Raw genomic sequence first — 20,836 nt, forward strand, 5'->3', positions numbered from 1 at the left:
TAACGATCTGTCTATCACATTACTTAGTTCCCTTAGTACCCGTGGGTGTATGCCATCAGGTCCTGGTAATTTGTTTATTTTAATGTTACTGAGACGTTTCTGTACCTCAACTTGGGTTAGATTAGTCATACTTAGTGGAGGATTAAGCTTGTCACTTCTCATTTCTCCTGTTAGTTCTATTTCCTTTGTGAAAGTTGTCGAAAAAAAAATTATTTAATAGATTAGCTTTATCCTCATCTTTCTCTATGATTTTGCCTTCCTCACTTTTTATCGGTCCAATATTATCCGATTTAATCCTTTTACTATTTATATACGTAAAGAACAGTTTGGGATTTGATCTACTTTCCCTAGCAATACGTCTCTCTGTTTCCTCCTTCGCTATTTTTATTTGTTTTTTTACAGGTTCTCGTTTTTTCCTTGTAACACATTAGTGCCTCCTTACTGTTTTCCTGTTTAAATCTCTTGAATGCCTCTTTTTGCTATTTAACGCCCCTTTTACGTTCTTGTTCAACCATAATGGTTTCCTCTTATTTCTGGCCCTTTTATTCCCATACGGTATATACCTTTCGCACTGAGTAGTCAGAATTCTTTTGAAGGTTTCCCATTTACTATTCGTATTCCTTTGATTAAGAACTTTGTCCCAGTCAATAAGTTGAAGGTTTTCTATCAGGTGATCAAACTTCGCCCTCCTAAAGTTTAATGTTTTTGTTGTTCCCTTATTGATAACCCTACTGAAGGGCATTTTGAAGTCGATAATATTATGATCACTATTACCTAGGTGCCCCCCTGTCTGTACCTCAGTTATTCTATCAGGCCTATTAGTCAATATTAAGTCCAACACGGCCTTCCCTCTCGTTGGTTCCTGCACTAGTTGGAAGAGATAATTATCCTTAATATTTGTCAAGAACCTTTTTCCTTTCTGAGATCTACAGGTTTCTGTTTCCCAGTCAGTATCCGGGTAGTTGAAATCCCCCATTACAATCACTTCATTATGTTTTGCTACTTTGTCTATTTGTCCTAATAGCAGATTCTCATTCTCCTCTGTTATATTTGGTGGCTTATAGCAGACCCCCAGTAATATTTTATTATTATTTTTTGCCCCCTCTATCTCTACCCACATGGACTCGACCCCCTCTTCTCCCTCTCCTATATCTTCCCTTAGTCTGGGTTTTAGACATGACTTTACATATAAGCAAACTCCTCCGCCTTTCCCCTGTTTCCGGTCCCTTCTAAATAAACTATAATCTAATAAATTTACCGCCCAGTTGTAGCTATCGTCTAGCCAAGTCTCTGTTATACCTACGATGTCATACCTCTCCTCCGATATAAGCGCCCGCAGCTCATCCGCCTTATTGGTCAGGCTTCTTGCGTTGGTCAGCATGCAAGATAAAACTTTGGGGTTATTTAGCATCCTATTCTTCTCTAACGATCTAACTGTACTATCCCCACCCCCCTCTCCACCCTCATTATATTCACTTCTCCCCTTCCCCCTTGCTTGCCTCACATCCCACCTATTTCCTTGGTCCCCCCCCCCCCCCCCCGTCTCTAGTTTAAAAACTCCTCCAACCTATTAGCCATTATTAATGTGTTAAATGCCGCTGTCAAACTCTGACAGCGGCATTAACAGCTTGGTGGTATGGCATTACTTTATGCAGTAATTCTGGGGTATTGCGGCATATAGTACAAGCGATCAGATGACTGCAGGTTCAAGTCCCTTGAAGGGACTAATAAATACAGCAAACAGTAAAAAAAATATATACAGTGTGTGTATGTATATGTGCATATATATATATATATATATATATATATATATATATATATATATATATATATATATATATATATATGTATGTATATGTGTATGTACAGTGCCTACAAGTAGTATTCAACCCCCTGCAGATTTAGCTGGTTTGATAAGATGCAAATAAGTTAGAGCCTTCAAACTGCAAACGAGAGTAGGATTTATGAACAGAAGCATAAATCTTACAAACCAAAAAGTTATGTTGCTCAGTTGAATTTTATTAAATTTTAAACATAAAAGTGTGGGTCAATTATTATTCAACCCCTATGTTTAATATTTTGTGGAATAACCCTTGTTTGCAATTACAGCTAATAATCGTCTTTTATAAGACCTGATCAGGCCGGCACAGGTCTGTGGAGTTATCTTGGCCCATTCCTCCATGCAGATCTTCTCCAAGTTATCTAGGTTCTTTGGGTGTCTCATGTGGACTTTATTCTTGAGCTCCTTCCACAAGTTTTCAATTGGGTTAAGGTCAGGAGACTGACTAGGCCACTCCAACACCTTGACTTTTTCCCTCTTGAACCAGGCCTTGGTTTTCTTGGCTGTGTGCTTTGGGTCGTTGTCTTGTTGGAAGATGAAATTACGACCCATCTTAAGATCCTTGATGGAGGAGCGGAAGTTCTTGGCCAAAATATCCAGGTAGGCCGTGCTATCCATCTTTCCATGGATGCGGACCAGATGGCCAGGCCCCTTGGCTGAGAAACAGCCCCACAGCATGATGCTGCCACCACCATGCTTGATTGTAGGGATGGTATTCTTGGGGTCGTATGCAGTGCCATCCAGTCTCCAAACGTCACGTGTGTGGTTGGCACCAAAGATCTCGATCTTGGTCTCATCAGACCATAGAACCTTGAACCAGTCTGTCTCAGAGTCCTCCAAGTGATCATGAGCAAACTGTAGACGAGCCTTGACATGACGCTTTGAAAGTAAAGGTACCTTACGGGCTCGTCTGGAACGGAGACCATTGCGGTGGAGTACGTTACTTATGGTATTGACTTAAACCAATGTCCCCACTGCCATGAGATCTTCCCGGAGCTCCTTCCTTGTTGTCCTTGGGTTAGCCTTGACTCTTCGGACAAGCCTGGCCTCGGCACGGGAGGACACTTTCGAAGGCTGTCCAGGCCGTGGAAGGCTAACAGTAGTTCCATAAGCCTTCCACTTACGGATGATGCTCCCAACAGTGGAGACAGGTAGGCCCAACTCCTTGGAAAGGGTTTTGTACCCCTTGTCAGCCTTGTGACCCTCCACGATCTTGTCTCTGATGGCCTTGGAATGCTCCTTTGTCTTTCCCATGTTGACCATGTCTGAGTGCTGTTCACAAGTTTGGGGAGGGTCTTAAATAGTCAGAAAAGGCTGGCAAAAGAGATCTTTAATCCACACATGTGAAGCTCATTATTCTTGGTGCCTGAACTACTTCTTAATACTTTAGGGGGACCAAACAGAATTCTTGTGGTTTGAGGGGTTGAATAATAAATGACACTCTGAATTAACTTTTAACGTTTTAAGAAAACAAACAAAAAAAAAACAAAAACAATATTTGCTGCAGTGCATTTCCCACTTCCAGGCTGATCTACAGTACAAATGTCACAATGCCAAGTTAATTCCGCATGTGTCAACCAGCTAAATCTGCAGGGGGTTGAATACTACTTGTAGGCACTGTATATGTGTGTGTGTGTGTGTATACAGTACAGACCAAAAGTTTGGACACACCTCATTTAAAGATTTTTCTGTATTTTCTTGACTATGAAAATTGTACATTCAAACTGAAGGCATCAAAACTATGAATTAACACATGTGGAATTATATACTTAACAAAAAAGTGTGAAACAACTGAAAATATGTCTTATATTCTAGGTTCTTCAAAGTAGCCACCTTTTGCTTTGATGACTGCTTTGCACACTCTTGGCATTCTCTTGATGAGCTTCAAGAGGTAGTCATCGGAAATGGTCTTCCAACAATCTTGAAGGAGTTCCCAGAGATGCTTAGCACTTGTTGGCCCTTTTGCCTTCACTCTGTGGTCCAGCTCACCCCAAACCATCTCGATTGGGTTCAGGTCTGGTGACTGTGGAGGCCAGGTCATCTGGCAAAATAAATGATGGTCCAACTAAACGCAAACCGGATGGAATAGCATGCCGCTGCAAGATGCTGTGGTAGCCATGCTGGTTCAGTATGCCTTCAATTTTGAATAAATCCCCAACAGTGTCACCAGCAAAGCACCCCCACACCATCACATTTCCTCCTCCATGCTTCACGGTGGGAACCAGGCATGTAGAGTCCATCCGTTCACCTTTTCTGCGTCGCACAAAGACACAGTGGTTGGAACCAAAGATCTCAAATTTGGACTCATCAGACCAAAGCACAGATTTCCACTGGTCTAATGTCCATTCCTTGTGTTCTTTAGCCCAAACAAGTCTCTTCTGCTTGTTGCCTGTCCTTAGCAGTGGTTTCCTAGCAGCTATTTTACCATGAATTCCTGCTGCACAAAGTCTCCTCTTAACAGTTGTTGTAGAGATGTCTGCTGCTAGAACTCTGTGTGGCATTGACCTGGTCTCTAATCTGAGCTGCTGTTAACCTGCGATTTCTGAGGCTGGTGACTCAGATAAACTTATCCTCAGAACCAGAGGTGACTCTTGGTCTTCCTTTCCTGGGGCGGTCCTCATGTGAGCCAGTTTCTTTGTAGCGCTTGATGGTTTTTGCAACTGCACTTGGGGACACTTTCAAAGTTTTCCCAATTTTTCACACTGACTGACCTTCATTTCTTAAAGTAATGATGGCCACTCGTTTTTCTTTACTTAGCTGCTTTTTTCTTGCCATAATATAAATTCTAACAGTCTATTCAGTAGGACTATCAGCTGTGTATCCACCTGACTTCTGCACAACACAACTGATGGTCCCAACCTCATTTATAAGGCAAGAAATCCCACTTATTAAACCTGACAGGGCACACCTGTGAAGTGAAAACCATTTCCGGTGACTACCTCTTGAAGCTCATCAAGAGAATGCCTAGAGTGTGCAAAGCAGTCATCAAAGCAAAAGGTGGCTACTTTGAAGAACCTAGAATATAAGACATATTTTCAGTTGTTTCACACTTTTTTGTTAAGTATATAATTCCACATGTGTTAATTCATAGTTTTGATGCCTTCAGTGTGAATGTACAATTTTCATAGTCATGGAAAATACAGAAAAATCTTTAATTGAGAAGGTGTCCAAATTTTTGGTCTGTACTGTGTGTGTGTGTATATATATATATATATATATATATATATATATATATATATATATATATATATATATATATATATATATATATATATATATATATATATATATATATATATATATATATATATATATATATATAGAAAAAATTAAAGTTCAAATTGCCCCTGTTTGTCTCAATTAAAGGTAAGCGAAAAAACCAATACAGATGTGGTATCCTTGCGCCCAGAAAAGTCAGTTCAATCAGAATATAAAAACAATTAACCCAGTTGGTAAACACTGTTTAATTTTCTTGTTTTGTTTACATACCAAAGCATGTTAAATAATCTAACACACAAGGGCCTATATTTCTCATTATGGCAGATGTTAAGGGACATTATGGCCATTCTATACAAATTACATCTAAGACTGATCTTACCAAAATATGCAGGTCTGACCTCCTATAACTCATAATAATCCACATTGCTATGTCTAGTGCAGGGCGTGAAGGGTATATTTTGAGTCTGAGTCACGCACTGCCCCCTCAGGCTCTGTACTAAGTATAAAAAATCTATCCGTTTTTCCTGGAGTGTTCCTATAACTCATTAACACTGAAGTCTGTTTTCACCTTCTTGATGAGGCCAAATTTTTAAAATCTGACGTGTCACTTTGTGGTGGTAGTTCTGGAATGCTTCTAGATAATCTAGTGATTCTGATTCTTTGTTTGTTTTTTGCTTTTTTTTTCTGATGACACATTGTACTTTTGTTTAGTGGTGAATTTAGGTCGATATGACTTTGCATTTCCCCCTACCCCCCTCATCACCACCACTACAAGTGACACAATGTTAGAAACTACATCCTTAAAGAGAACCTGTTATGTAAAAAAAACACTATTAGGCTGCATGCCCACGATGCAGATTTAATGCTTTTCCGCGGTGGCATTTCAGCTGCAAAAATGCATTATAAACACATGTTAAGTTGTCTGCCATGTTTCCCAATGACAATCCGCATATGCTGTGCACATGCTGCGGAAATTTCCGCTGCGGATTATCATTGCAGCACTACCATTAATTTTGCGGGATCACGGTGAAATCGCTGCCATTGACTTGCATTAAACCGCATAACATCCACATTCATACATGCATGCATGCGGATGTTATGCGATTCAATGTGTGGATGGTACCCGGGTCTGGAGAAGAGGAGACTCTCATCCGACCCGGGTACCATTTGTAAAAAAAAGCATTAAAACGTAAAAAATAAAAACATTATGCTTACCTATCCAGTGGCCCCCGGTCTTCTCTCCGATGGTGTGTTCTGTCCTCAGCGTCCACGGTGTTCTGAAAGGACTTGCGCTGATGTCATTTAGTCATGTGATGGTCACGCGACCTCAGACGTCGGCGGTCGCGTGACCTGTCAGTTGACTAAATGACGTCAGCGCACGTCCTTTCAGAACACTGCGGGACGCCGAGGACAGAGGACGAACCGGAGAAGGGGACTGGGGGCCACCGGAGAGGTAAGTATAATGTGTTTTTTTTTTTTTTTTTTTTACTATTGATGCTGCATATAAAGCAGCATAAGTTGGTCACACAATATAAATCCATGCCAGTTGCATGGATTCTGCAAATAAAGTTCTGAAGCTGTCTAGCGCTTGCACTGAGAGCCCCGCTGCCAGGAGGAAATTAATCTTTATTACTCTACTTGGGAGCTTTGGGCTTTCAGTCATAGAGGCAAGGCCAGCTTGGCTTCTGTCACCACTCAGTGCATAGTGAGCGGCGCCTGGAGCAACGCCCCGGCACTGACTGACAGCTGGTTCTAATGCTAAGCTGGCTGTCAGTCTGTGTGGGGGTGTAATTACAGCTGCAGCACCCCTATGACTGAAAGCCTGAGGCTGTAGGGAAGAATAAAGACAATTTCTTCTTGGCAGTGGGATTCTCAGGGATGTGATGAGCATTTTGAATCCACAAATGCTTCACAGAATCTATATATATAATAGTCTTATCCCGTCTGTCTGTCCAGGAAATCCCGCGTCGCTCATTGGTCCGGCAGCGGCCAATCAGCGCCGTGGGATTTCTGAAAAAAGATGGCGGCCGTTAGCTGCTCATCTGCGAGGCGCTCATCTCCCGACCGGCAACAGCAGAAGGAACCCGACCGCCGGACCCATCTGCGGGACGGAGATGCGCGGTGCGAGGCGCTCATCTCCTGGCCGGTAGCAGCGGAAGGACCGCCGGCGTCGCTGACCAATCACTGATTTGGGCGCCAAATTTAAATATCGGCCGCGACCAATCAGCACAGCGGTGTTTAAATGTGGAGCCAAGATCTTTGATTGGTCGCGGCTGATATTTAAATTTGGCGCCCAAATCGGTGATTGGTTGCGGGCAGCATCCGCGACCAATCAGCACAATAGTGTTTAACTTTGGCGCCAAGATCAGTGATTGGTCGCGGGCCAAGACAGCGACCAATCACCGATTTGTTCGGCAGATTTAAATAGCGGCTGCGACCAATTGGATGTCAGCGCCGCTCCCCGGTTCTCCCTTCACACCCTAGCCGCATGGATGTCAGCGGCGCTGCCTGTGCGGATACTTCCGCTCCGAGAACCCGGGACATGAGCGGGCTCTCGGAGCAGAAGTATCCCGACCCGCAGCGCCGCTCCCCGGTCCTCCCTTCACACCCTAGCCGCTGATGTCCCCACAGTATCCGCATGGTGTTACAAAGGTCCGGACATTTGTGTTAAAAATCGCTGATTGGTCGCTGGCGCTGCCCGCGACCAATCACCGATTTGGGCGCCAAATTTAAATATCGACCGCGACCAATCAGCACAGCGGTGTTTAAATGTGGAACCAAGATCGGTGATTGGTCGCGGCCGGTATTTAAATTTGGCGCCCAAATCGGTGATTGGTCGCGGGCAGCGCCCGCGACCAATCAGCGACTTTTAACACAAACGTCCGGACCTTTGTAACACCATGCAGATACTGTGGGGACATCAGCGGCTAGGGTGTGAAGGGAGGACCGAGGAGCGGCGCTGCGGGTCGGGATACTTCTGCTCCGAGTGCCCGCTCATGTCCCGGGTTCTCCCAGCGGAAGTACCCGCACAGGCAGCGGCGCTCCCCGGTCCTCACTAATACGATTCCGCTCCCCGCTCCTCACCAATACGATTCGCTGATTGGTCGCGTGCGGAGAGCACGACCCATCAGTGATCTTGGCGCCACATTTAAATAGCGGCCGCGACCAATCACCGATCTTGCCACCACATTTAAACACTGCTGTGCTAATTGGTCGCCGACGCCAGCCGTAACCAATCAGCGAGATTGGCGCCAAATTTAAACAACGCTCTGCTGATTGGTCGCGGACTCCAGCCGCGACCAATCAACGAGATTGGCGCCAAATTTAAGCAACGCTCTGCTGATTGATCGCGGTCGCTGGCAGAGATCAATCAGCAGTATTGGCGCAAAATTTAAACACCGCTCTGCTGATTGGTCGCGGCCGATGGTTGCAACCAATCTTCGTTTTTTGTGCCAAATTTAAACAACGCTCTGCTGATTGGTCGCGGCCGGCTACCAATCAGCGATTTTGGCGCCAAATTTAAACCCCGCTCTGCATTACTCTGCTGATTGGTCGCGGTCGCGACTAATCAGCGATTTTGGTGCCAAATTTAAATTGGAGTGCAGATTTTTCTGAAATGGTTTCTGGGTGACATATCACATAAGCAGAGCCTCAGAGGTCTCAGAAAAGCAGAACTACCCCCTTATACATTCCAATTTTACAAAAAACTGCACCCCTCAATGAATTAAAGGGAATCGGTCACTAGGAAAATGCAGTACAATCTGCAGGCACCATGATCTAGAGCAGGGGGGGGGGGGGAGCTGAGTAAATTGAGACATAGTTTAGTGTGAGTAAAGATTCAGTATAAACTGTTTCCATCATTTAATAATCTGCTTTTTCTTTGGTTTTCTGTCCATGAAGGTTTTTGTGGGGTTCAGCATACTGTTTAGAGAGCTGGTGGGGGTCATTATACAATGTGGATGGTTGCGTCGTGGCCATCATCATCATCATACTGAGTGGAGGAGTATGGAGGCCCACTATACTGCATCAAGGGCTGTGTGTACAGTAGGGTCATCATACCATGTGTGTGGAGTGTACTGTGGAAGAATTCACTGTGGGGTTATTACACTGATCGAGGGGACAATATTGTTGGTATTGTTAGTTTTTCTGATTCGCTTTGTCTTTGTCTCTTTCCTCATGTGCGGGCATTGCAGGACCTTAGGTATCCATGGTTACGACCACTGATATAGTGACAATTAGCTGGTTGCTGGTGGTCGTAACCATGGATACCCAAGATCCTGCAATGCCTGCACATGAGGAAAGACACATAGCGAATGAGAAAAACTATACTACATTTTTATTTGAAGGTATTTGCTAATATTATAATATTATTATTATTATTATTATTATTATTATTATTATGACACCTACTACATATTGGGATAAGATCTTGGAGATGGGAATACCCCTTTAAAGTATTTATAGGTACCAATTTAGATCACTTTTAGGCCACGTTCACATGCTCAGTATATGGTCAGAATTTTACATCCGTATTTGTAATCCAAAACCAGGAGTAGAATCAGATGAAAAGTATAATAGAAACGTCACCACTTCTGTATTTATCACCCACTCCTGGTTTTGGGTGACAAATACTGATGTAAAATACTGATCTAATAATGAAAATGTGAATGTGGCCTTAACCCCTTCATCACTTTCTGTTTTTGAGTTTTTGTTTTTTGCTCCCTTTCTTTCCAGAGCCATAACTTTTTTTATTTTTCCGTAAAAATGGGCATGTAAGGGCTTTTTTTTGCGGGGCACATTGTACTTTTGAACGACATCATTCATTTTACCATATAGTGTACTGGAAAACGGGGGAAAAAAATCCAAGTGCTGTGAAATTGCTAAAAAAAAAATGCAATTCTGCAATTTTTTATTTTTTTTTACCATGTTCACTAAATGCTAAAACTGACCTTGAAGCATGTATAGGTTCTTTTTTAATTGTGTTGAAAAAAAGCAAACAAACAAAAAAAAACCAAAATAATGCCTCCATTTTCCAAGATCTGTAACTTCTCTATTTTTTGGCATCTGTGGCCGGGTGAGGGCTTACTTTTTGCACACCAAGCTGACATTTTTATTGATACCATTTTGGGGTACAGACATTGTTTTGATCACCTGTTATTGCATTTTATTGAAATGTTGCGGCAACCAAAAAAACCTTAATTCTGGTGTTTTTGGTTTTCTTTTTTCTCATAATGCCGTTTTCTGATCGGATTAATTCTTTTTATATTTTGATTGATTGATACCAAATATGTGTATTCCTTTTGTTTTATTTTGAATGGAGAAAAAGGGGTGTCATTTGAACATTTTTTATATATATATTTTTTAATTTTAATATTTTTGATCTTTTTTTTTTTTCTTCTTACTCTTTATATGCTTCAATATTTTCAATATTCTCCATAGGAGACACATAGCAGGGCTTCAGCCACTGGGTGGCGCTCATAGCAGATCGACTACGACAACCACTGGGATCTCCTGCAGACCCTGGGTTGTCATGCCAACCCATCGCGACTCCACCCACGGCTGTTAGGGTCATATGACAGCTGATAGATCAAATCAGCTGTCATGTGCCTGAAACGATGCGGGCTCCGCGACAGAGCCTGCATCAAAGAGGGGGAGGCGACTTAAGATGTATAGATACGTCATAGGTCGTAAACGGGTTAAAAGGAATCTGTAACCAACTTTTTATGCAATCTGAGAACAGCATGATGTAGGAACAGAGAACTTGGTTTCAGTGATGTCAGAACCTGGGCCACTGTACCTGGAAGTTGTTGTTTGTTCTCATGTCACCTGGAAGTCAATCGGCTAGTTGCGATTTCGACACAGGGATGCCGATTCGGCGAGAAAAGTAGCCCCTTACCTCTCTCATCCTTCTAAATGCCGCTATTGCTATTGATTGCAGCATCTAAACGGTTAAATAGAAAAGGTCGAAGCTGGCACCAGCAGGAGCTCGGCTGTCAGTTAATATAAGCACCTGCATTGATCACGTTGGGCACAAGCTTCTCTTTGCAGGAACACACTGTAAAATCCAACTTACTGGTACGTCCAGTGTCAACATGAGGTGAAAGGGTTATTCTCATTTTGTTAACTGGTAAAAATTGTAAATTGTTTGTAAAAACAAACACTTTTGCAATATACCTCTTATTAAAATTCCTCTTGATTCCCAAGAACAGAGGAACTTTTAGTTCCATAGGTTATTGATCGTTACTTTTACCCCTGCAGTCTATTAGAGGTGGCCAATTTCCTTGGCAAAGATCATGTGTTTAAAGCATACAACCTGCAAGCACTGCTCTGACGCTGGCAGGATCCAGCCAGGCTCAATCTCCCTGTGCTCCTCCAATGTTGCAGACACAAAGCTGTCTCTGTACGAGGCATCAAAGTGCGCACAGTTTGGTCAGCGGCTCAGCCATGCCACAAGCCTGCACAGTTAATCTTCTGGAGCGGATTGCCCCTTGCGGAACATAAAGCCAAGAGGCAGGCGTGATGTTCTCCTGAAAGATGAGACAACTTTTTGTAAAGATTTTTTTTCCCAAAATGGTGAGATTCAGCCATCTCTCCAGGGCCTGCGTCACCAGCCGGAGCACCTGGGCAAGTGCCGGGGCCCTGAGCAAGCGGGGGTCCCACTGGTTGTGGGGGATGCCGGGACTGTGGCCCGTGAGTCGGGGAGCCCTGTGCCAGCGACCCCGAGTGGGCCCCCGCTTGCCCAGGGCCCCGCTACTTGCAATACTTGCCTCTCCCTGTTCCTCTGCAGCTCCGGCGTCTTCCACGTATTCTGACTCTGTGACATCTCAGGGCAGAGGGTGTGATGACATCACTACAGTGCGCCTTCTGCTCTGAGTATTCACAGGGCAGAGAGTGTGATGACATCACTACAGTGCGCCCTCTGCTCTGAGTATTCACAGTGCAGAGAGCCGGAAGACGGCGATGCTGAGGAGTCCAGAGCAGTGGCCAGTGAGGAGAGGTGAGTATTTGATTTTTTTTTTGTATGTAGCTGTATATATTGGGCCCATTATTCTGTATGGAGCATTGTATAGGGCCCATTATTCTGTATGGAGCATTGTATGGGGCCCATTATTCTGTACTAGATGGTGGCCCGATTCTAACGCATCTGGTATTCTAGAATATGTATGCAGCCGACCGGGCGCGACTAATCAGCGAAGCAATATTTAAATGGGTTGTGCACTACTTTAAATGAACCCCCCAATTTATCCCCCCGGGGCCCCTAATGAATTTTGGAGGACCGGGGAGCGAGGCCACCAGACGGGGTACTTTTGCTGCAAGCAGCCGGGAGATGACCGGCTAGCACAGGGTGAGAGTGTGAGGGTGATGACCGGCTAGCACAGGGTGAGCGTGTGCGGGTGAGGGTGAGCGCGGGAGCATCTGGGGGTGAGTGGCTGAGGGTGAGGGCGTGAGCGGGTGAGGGCAAGAGTGTAAATTTCGCGCCAATATCGCTGATTGGTCGCGGCTGGCGGCATCGCCGCTGACCTCCATGCGGCTACCGTCGGGAGATCCTAGCCGCTGATCTCCCGACGGCAAGTGTGAAGGGAGGATCGGGGAGCGGCGCTGCCTAGGCCGCTGGTCGGGGTACTTCTGCTGCGAGCAGCTGGTCATCTCCCGGCTGCATCGCCGCTGACCTCCGTGCGGCAGATGAGCCACTAACGGCCACCATCTTGTTCTGAAATCCCGCGTCGCTGATTGGCCGCGGCCGCAACCAATCAGCATTATTGGTGCCAAATTTAAACACCGCTCTGCTGATTGGTCGTGACCGCCGGCCGCGACCAATCAGCGATATTGCCGCCAAATTTAAACACTGCTTTGCTGATTGGTCACCGGCAGCGACCAACCAGTGATTTTGGCACCAAATTTAAACAACTCTCTCCGGTCCTCACTAACACGGTTCGCTGATTGGTCGCGACCGCCGCCCGCGAGCAATAACCGATATTGCCGCCAAATTTAAATACCGCTTTGCTGATTGGTCCCGGTTGCCAGCCGCGACTAATCAGCGATTTTGGCACCAAATTTAAACAACGCTCTGCTAATTGCGCCCGGTCGGCCGCATACACATTCTAGAATACCCGATGCGTTAGAATCGGGCCACCATCTAGTCTAATATATATAATTGTCTTATCCCGTCTGTCTGTCTGTCTTTCTGTCCAGGAAATCCCGCGTCGCTGATTGGTCCGGCCAATCGGCTAAGAGGTGTTTAAATTTGGCGCCAATAGTGCTGATTGGTCGCGGCCGGCGACCGTGACCAATCAGCAGAGCGTTGTTTAAATTTGGCGACCAATCAGCGAATCCGATTAGTGAGGACCGGGGAGCGGCGCTGCTTGTGCGGGTACTTACGCTGCGAGCAGCCGGGAGATGACCGGCTGCTCGCAGCAGAAGTAACCCGATCTGCGGTGCCGCTTCCCGGTCCTCCCTTCACACTTGCCGTCGGGAGATCAGCGGCCCTAGGCGCTGATCTCCCAACGGTAGCCGCATGGAGGGCAGCGGTGCCGACGGTCGGGGTCCTTCTGCTGCTAGCATCCGGGAGATGACCGGCTAGCGCCCGTCATCTCCTGGCTGCATCGCCGCTGGCCTCCGTGCGGCAGATGAACCGCTAACGGCTGCCATGTTTTTCTGAAATCCCGCGTCGCTGATTGGCTGCGGCCGGACCAATCAGCGACGCGGGATTTCCTGGACAGAAGGACAGACAGACGGGATAAGACGATTATATATATATATATATATATATATATATAATATATATTAGATGGGGCCATTATACTGTGCAGCAATATATGGGGCCCAGTATATACAGTATGGAGCAATATATGGGGCCCATTATATATTATATGTGGCCATTATACTGTATGTAGCAATATATGGGGCCCAGTATATACTGTATGGAGAAATATATGGGGCCCATTATATACTGTATGGAGCAATATATTGGGCCCATTATATATTATATGTGGCCATTATACTGTATGGAGCAATATATGGAACCCAGTATATACTGTATAGAGCAATATATGGAGCCCATTATATACTGTATGGAGAAATATATGAGGCCTATTATATACTATATGGGACCATTATACTGTATGGAGCAATATATGGGGCCTATTATATACTATATGGGACCATTATACTGTATGGAGAAATATGTGGGGCCCAGTATATACTGTATGGGGCCCATTATATACTGTATGGAGCAATATATGAGGCCTATTATATACTATATGGGACCATTATACTGTATGGAGCAATATGAGGCCTATTATATACTATATGGGACCATTATACTGTATGGAGCAATATATGAGGCCCTTTATATACTATATGGGGCCATTACTCTGTGCAGCAATATATGGTGCCCAGTATGTACTGTATGGAGCAATATATGGGCAGGGCCGGCTTCAGGTTTTTTTGGGCCCTGGGCGAAAGAGTCTCAGTGGGCCCCTTTAACACATACCATGATTCATGATGCACAGATACCGCAGAGAAATATGTACCGGTATATATAGTACAATGCCAAAGATTTCACTTCTTACATTACATGAGTGATATCTATTCTAAATTCCACAATAGCTCAGAAACCGGCGAATCGCTCCACACAGTATACTGCCCCCCATAAAATGCTCCATAAAGAATACTGGCCCCCATATAACGCTCCATGCAGGCTGTCCCCCCCCCCCCACCACATAATGCCTCACGCAGGCTGTTCCCCCCCACATAATGCCCCACGCAGGCTGTTTTTCTCCCCACATAATGCCCCACGCAGGCTGTTCCCCCCCACATAATGCCCCATGCAGGATGTCACCCCCCTCCCTTATAATGCCCCATGCAGGATGTCACCCCCACCCCTTACAATGCTCCATGCAGGATGTCACACCCCCCTCCCTTATAATGCCCCATGCAGGATGTCACACACTCCCCCCCCCCCCCCCCCCCTTATAATGCCCCATGCAGGATGTCACACACCCCCACTTATAATGCCCCATGAAGGATGTCACCCCCCTTATAATGCCCCATGCAGGATGTCACCCCTCCCCCTGTTATAATGCCCCATGCAGGATGTCACACACACTCCCTCACTTATAATGCCCCATGCCGGATGTCACACACACCCCCTCCCTTATAATGCCCCATGCAGGATGTCACACACACCCCCTCCTTTATAATGCCCCATGCAGGATGTCACACACACCCCCTCCTTTATAATGCCCCATGCAGGATGTCACACCCCCCCTCCCTTATAATGCCCCATGCAGGTTGTCACACCCCCCCCTCCCTTATAATGCCCCATGCAGGATGTCACCCCTCCTCCCTTATAATGCCCCATACAGGTTGTCACGCACCCCCCTCCCTTATAATGCCCCATGCAGGATGTCACACCCCCTTATAATGCCCCATGCAGGATGTCACACCCCCTTATAATGCCCCATGCAGGATGTCACACCCCCTTATAATGCCCCATGCAGGATGTCACACCCCCTTATAATGCCCCATGCAGGATGTCACACACTCCCCCCTCCCTTATAATGCCCCATGCAGGATGTCACCCCCCCCCCTTATAATGCCCCATGTAGGATGTCACACCCCCTTATAATGCCCCATGCAATATATGGGGCCCATTATATACTGTATGGAGCAATATATGAGGCCTATTATATACTATATGGGACCATTATACTGTATGGAGCAATATATGGGGCCTATTATATACTATATGAAGCCATTATGCTGTATGGAGAAATATGTGGGGCCCAGTATATACTGTATGGAGCAATATATGAGGCCCTTTATATACTATATGGGGCCATTACTCTGTGCAGCAATATATGGTGCCCAGTATGTACTGTATGGAGCAATATATGGGCAGGGCCGGCTCCAGGTTTTTTTGGGCCCTGGGTGAAAGAGTCTCAGTGGGCCCCTTTAACACATACCACGATTCATGATGCACAGATACCGCAGAGAAATATGTATATATAGTACAATGCCAAAGATTTCACTTCTTACATTACATGAGTGATATCTATTCTAAATTCCACAATAGCTCAGAAACCGGCGAATTGCTCCACACAGTATACTGGCCCCCATAAAATGCTCCATAAAGAATACTGGCCCCCATATAACGCTCCATGCAGGCTGTTCCCCCCACATAATGCCTCATGCAGGCTGTTCCCCCCACATAATGCCCCATGCAGGATGTCACCCCCCACATAATGCCCCATGCAGGATGTCACCCCCCTCCCTTATAATGCCCCATGCAGGATGTCACACCCCCCTCCCTTATAATGCCCCATGCAGGATGTCACCCCCCCTCCCTTATAATGCCCCATGCAGGATGTCACCCCCCCTCCCTTATAATGCCCCATGCAGGATGTCACCCCCCCCTCCCTTATAATGCCCCATGCAGGATGTCACACACTCCCACTTATAATGCCCCATGAAGGATGTCACCCCCCTTATAATGCCCCATGCAGGATGTCACCCCTCCCCCTGTTATAATGCCCCATGCAGGATGTCACCCCCCCTTATAATGCCCCATGCAGGATGTCACACACACCCCCACTTATAATGCCCCATGCAGGATGTCACACACACCCCCTCCCTTTTAATGCCCCATGCAGGTTGTCACACCACCCCTCCCTTATAATGCCCCATGCAGGATGTCACACACTCCCCCCTCCCTTATAATGCCCCATGCAGGTTGTCACCCCCCCTTATAATGCCCCATGCAGGATGTCACCCCCCCCTCCCTTATAATGCCCCATGCAGGATGTCACACCCCCTTATAATGCCCCATGCAGGATGTCACCCCCCATCCCTTATAGCAGGATGTCACCCCCCCATCCCTTATAATGCCCCATGCAGGATGTCACCCCTCCTCCCTTATAATGCCCCATGTAGGATGTCACACCCCCTTATAATGCCCCATGCAGGATGTCACCCCCCCTCTATTATAATGCCCCATGCAGGATGTCACACCCCTTTCCCCCTTATACTGCCCCATGCAGGATGTCACACACACCCCCTCCCTTATAATGACCTCCGTGCGGCAGATGAGCCGCTAACGGCCGCCATCTTGTTCTGAAATCCCGCGTCGCTGATTGGTCCGGCCACGGCCAATCAGCGACGCGGGATTTCCTGGACAGAAGGACAGACAGACAGACGGGATAAGACAATTATATATATTAGATGGAGCAGTGTATGGGGCCCATTATTCTGTATGGAGCAGTGTATGGGGCCCATTATTCTGTATGGAGCAGTGTATGGGGCCCATTATTCTGTATGGAGCAGTGTATGGGGTCCATTATTCTGTATGGAGCAGTGTATGGGGCCCATTATTCTGTATGGAGCATTTGTATTTTGCCCATTATTCTGTATGGAGTACTATACTGTCCGGTTTAAAATGGAAACTTTTGAATCCCTCAGGACACGCTGTGCGCTGCGAGGATTCGGGAGTAAAGGAAATATTCTGCCAACATCCCCTTTGTTACATAGGCAGACTCTAGTACTATCATATTATAAATGGCACATCACTGTTTAACAATATTGCGTCTGGGATCAGGAGTTTCAGGTTTTAGCTGCAAAGCCATGTGACCCCCTTAAGAGCAGATCTCCCAGAATATGCATACATTAATAAATAGATATTTTGGACGTGATCAGGCTAATGTACAGACTTTAAAAATTCATGCCAGAATGGCTGTTATATTAAAATAAAAGGAAGCATTTTAATTACTCATTTTAATATTAGACAGGTAAACTTTTTAAAAAGGATTATTCAGTTATTCTGACATGGATTTTCAAAGGGATCTATTTAATAATGTATGCAATTTTTATTGTAGTCGATACATGGGCTATCACGCTTTGTAATGTAATGCTGCATATTGAACTTACAAATATGTAAAATAAAAATCTTCTTTTGTATAAATAGCTAAATGTATTATGCACTGCGGAGTGTATATATAACCTTATCATACCCATGCCATTATGCCCACGTGTCTTTATCCTTTTGTCCTTGTCTCCACAGCCTGCAGACTTGCCAGTACAACATGAACCAGCCCCAAACCAGCTCCGGCTGCCGGAAAACCTCTGATCCGCTTTCTATGAACGACTTCTGGTTAGAGGTGGAACATATCAAACAGATGCAGGGCTCTGACGGGGAGGAAAGCAGCTCGTCTGAACCCAGCACCCCAGAAGGTAAGTGACCTGGAGCCTCTTCACAGAGAAGTTGAATTGATCTCCAACACAAAACATCTTAGAAATAAGATTATTAGCAACTTAATGCACAAGGAAAAATAATTTGTATTTCTTAGACAGTTTTTATTATTTCATAGGTGTAATGCTCTTTAGGTTGCTGTGATAACACAGCGAATACCCTAATACCCAATAGTAATCCCGGAGACCTACGAGGTGTTCAATTTTAGTGCATTTTTCTGCATTGTTTCCCAGTGAGCAAAGCCCCCTTGGAAAAGACCATAAAAATTAGCTCTCTGGTACCCTATGGCTGATTTTAAAAACAGACACACAAAAAAGCAAGTGTGGCGCCCCTGAGGGTTCAGTCGCCACAGGGGTACTGCACCTCAGCTCGAGGTGTGGTATCTCCTCTTCCAGGTAAGGATGGAGCATCTCTCGGGACACCACTTCACCACTCATCACTACACCACTTCTGTCCTGAAGGGGGCCTAAATGCACCAGGGTGCTGCCCCGGCCTGGGATAGAGGAGATGGGGGGGGGAACCAAAGATAGGGGGAACCATGTAGTGGGTAAGGGTGGAGGGGACACTTTTAGGAAACACTTATTGATTCATATTTAAACTACAGCCATCTTAGGTTCAAGGTCTTTGATTGTGGTCTTCGTCTTTGATTGTGGAAGCTTTGCGGCTGAAAGTTCATCTGAAAGTGAGTAAAGACCCGGATGACTTCACACACCGTCTCAGCCTGTTATTTCCTGTGCGGCACTGCACCCACCATTCCTTCACTCGCTGCCCTGAGGCCTGCTCCGCAGGTGGGGAGCCGTCCCATCTTAGCTGCCCATAACACCAGCCTCAGTGGACTGTTGCAGCGCTGGTGTCCATCACTGGAAACCACAGGTGGCGTAGTCGAAATACCACTCATCTTTGAAAGCCCAATATTTTTATGTGACAGCCCTGGGCACGGAACGGGTCCAGGCCACGACTGCATCCCCCGTAACACCTACACTGACCCGGCTCCGAGTAACCCCATTTCCCAGGGAGGGCGTCACACAAGTTTTTAATCACGTGATGTCATAGACCCAATGGAAAACAGAAGAATTAGCTGGGCCGAAAGGCAAAATGAGCAATTGTAAGTACACAGCAGTGGTGTACCGGTAATGGTGGTTATGGGGCCTTTGCGTCAGGGGGGGTCCCGGTGCCAGCGTTGACACCGGGTCCAGCTGTCGTCACACGTTCGACTGTATCAACATCCTGGATGCTGATTCAGTTGAAGTAATTAGTGAGCATCCTCCTCCATCATTCTTACTCAGTGTCTGATGTCTCAGTACAGATGACGCCATTACATGGCAGGGAACAGGGAGTGGAGATGAATATTGTATTTTTTTTTTTTTTTTTTTTTAGATTGTGGTGGCCATAATACTGTATGGAGGACTATAGGGAGTGCAGTATACTGTATGGAGGACTATGGGGGGTACATCATAATATATGGAGAGCTATTGAGGCCCATTATACTATATGGAGAGCTCTTTGGAGGCCATTCTAATATTTGGAGGGCTATATGAAAGCCTTTATATTTTATTGTGGGTTATATGGGGGCGATTATTATGTATGCAAGAAGTTCTAAAATGTGAAGGCTTGTGTTAGGTCCATCATATTGTGTTGAGGGCTGTGTGGGGGTGATAATACTGTTTGGAAGGATGATGGAGGCCACATACAGTGTGGAGAGGTGTGGGTGTCTGACAGATGCGAATACAATTGAGTTCAGGGGGTAAACTATGGCCAGGGCTCAGGAGAGAGAGAGGGGTGAGCGGTGCCAGTGACTGACGCTGCTCACCTCCGTGCCTACATCTTGCCGTCACTGTACTGAATGTCTGCGGCCAGAGGAAGATGCTGAACAGCCGCAGGCATTCGGACATGGCACTGTTCTTTTTTTCTCCCAAAGTGCGCCTCCCTCGGGGAGTTAGGATGCAGCTCCCTAGGCGGCTGCCTACCCTTCCTACCCTTTGTCCCTGCCCTTGCTGGCGGCCCACTATGTAGTTGAGTGCTGCACCCCCTCTGTGGCTCTCTCTGCTTCTGTCTCTCTACATCTCTCTCCCAATAAACTAATTTGATGCTTCGCGGAAGACAGATTTTGTCAGTTTAAGAGAAAAAAGTCAGGTATAAGGCGCTTCCCTCTAACCAGATATATTGCAAAGCTTCTGATCTTCATTTGTACTGCTGATTTCTGAATAAAAAGCACTATTACTATTTAAATTGAGCAATTTTCTTCTGTATTCAGTATAGAATTTGTGGTTCTGATGTAATTTGTATGGATTTGTCCTGTAGAATTGTATGGAGTTATTCTGATTTAACATGTATGTGGAATCTGCATTTGGATCACTATTCGGGCATATATATACTTTTATGTGAGGTACAGATTGCTTAATATAGCTGTCACTACATTCTTAGGATAATTACTAGGCTGCTGTCATCTGGCCAGATCAGCATTCTAGTTGATCAATCGCGGAATGATAGCAGCTGCCTCTCCCTGTTTTTGACAGGAGCCTTTAAATTTA

At 45.7% G+C, this 20,836-nt stretch overlaps 1 protein-coding gene across 5 annotated transcripts in view; it reads left to right on the top strand.

Moving 5' to 3' along the window:
• Positions 1-20,836, top strand: part of ARHGAP40 (Rho GTPase activating protein 40) — a 151,580-nt gene that overhangs the window by 78,610 nt on the left and 52,134 nt on the right. For all 5 annotated transcript variants that reach the window (XM_073683794.1, XM_073683795.1, XM_073683796.1 and 2 more), the window contains exon 2: positions 18,117-18,286. In XM_073683794.1, coding sequence (XP_073539895.1) covers positions 18,117-18,286 — 170 coding nt within the window. The remainder of the gene's footprint in view (positions 1-18,116; positions 18,287-20,836) is intronic.

Source organism: Phyllobates terribilis, unplaced genomic scaffold (assembly GCF_046119375.1).
Source record: "Phyllobates terribilis strain yellow unplaced genomic scaffold, ASM4611937v1 Scaffold_5__5_contigs__length_657084704, whole genome shotgun sequence".
Classification (NCBI taxonomy): Eukaryota; Metazoa; Chordata; class Amphibia; order Anura; family Dendrobatidae; genus Phyllobates; species Phyllobates terribilis.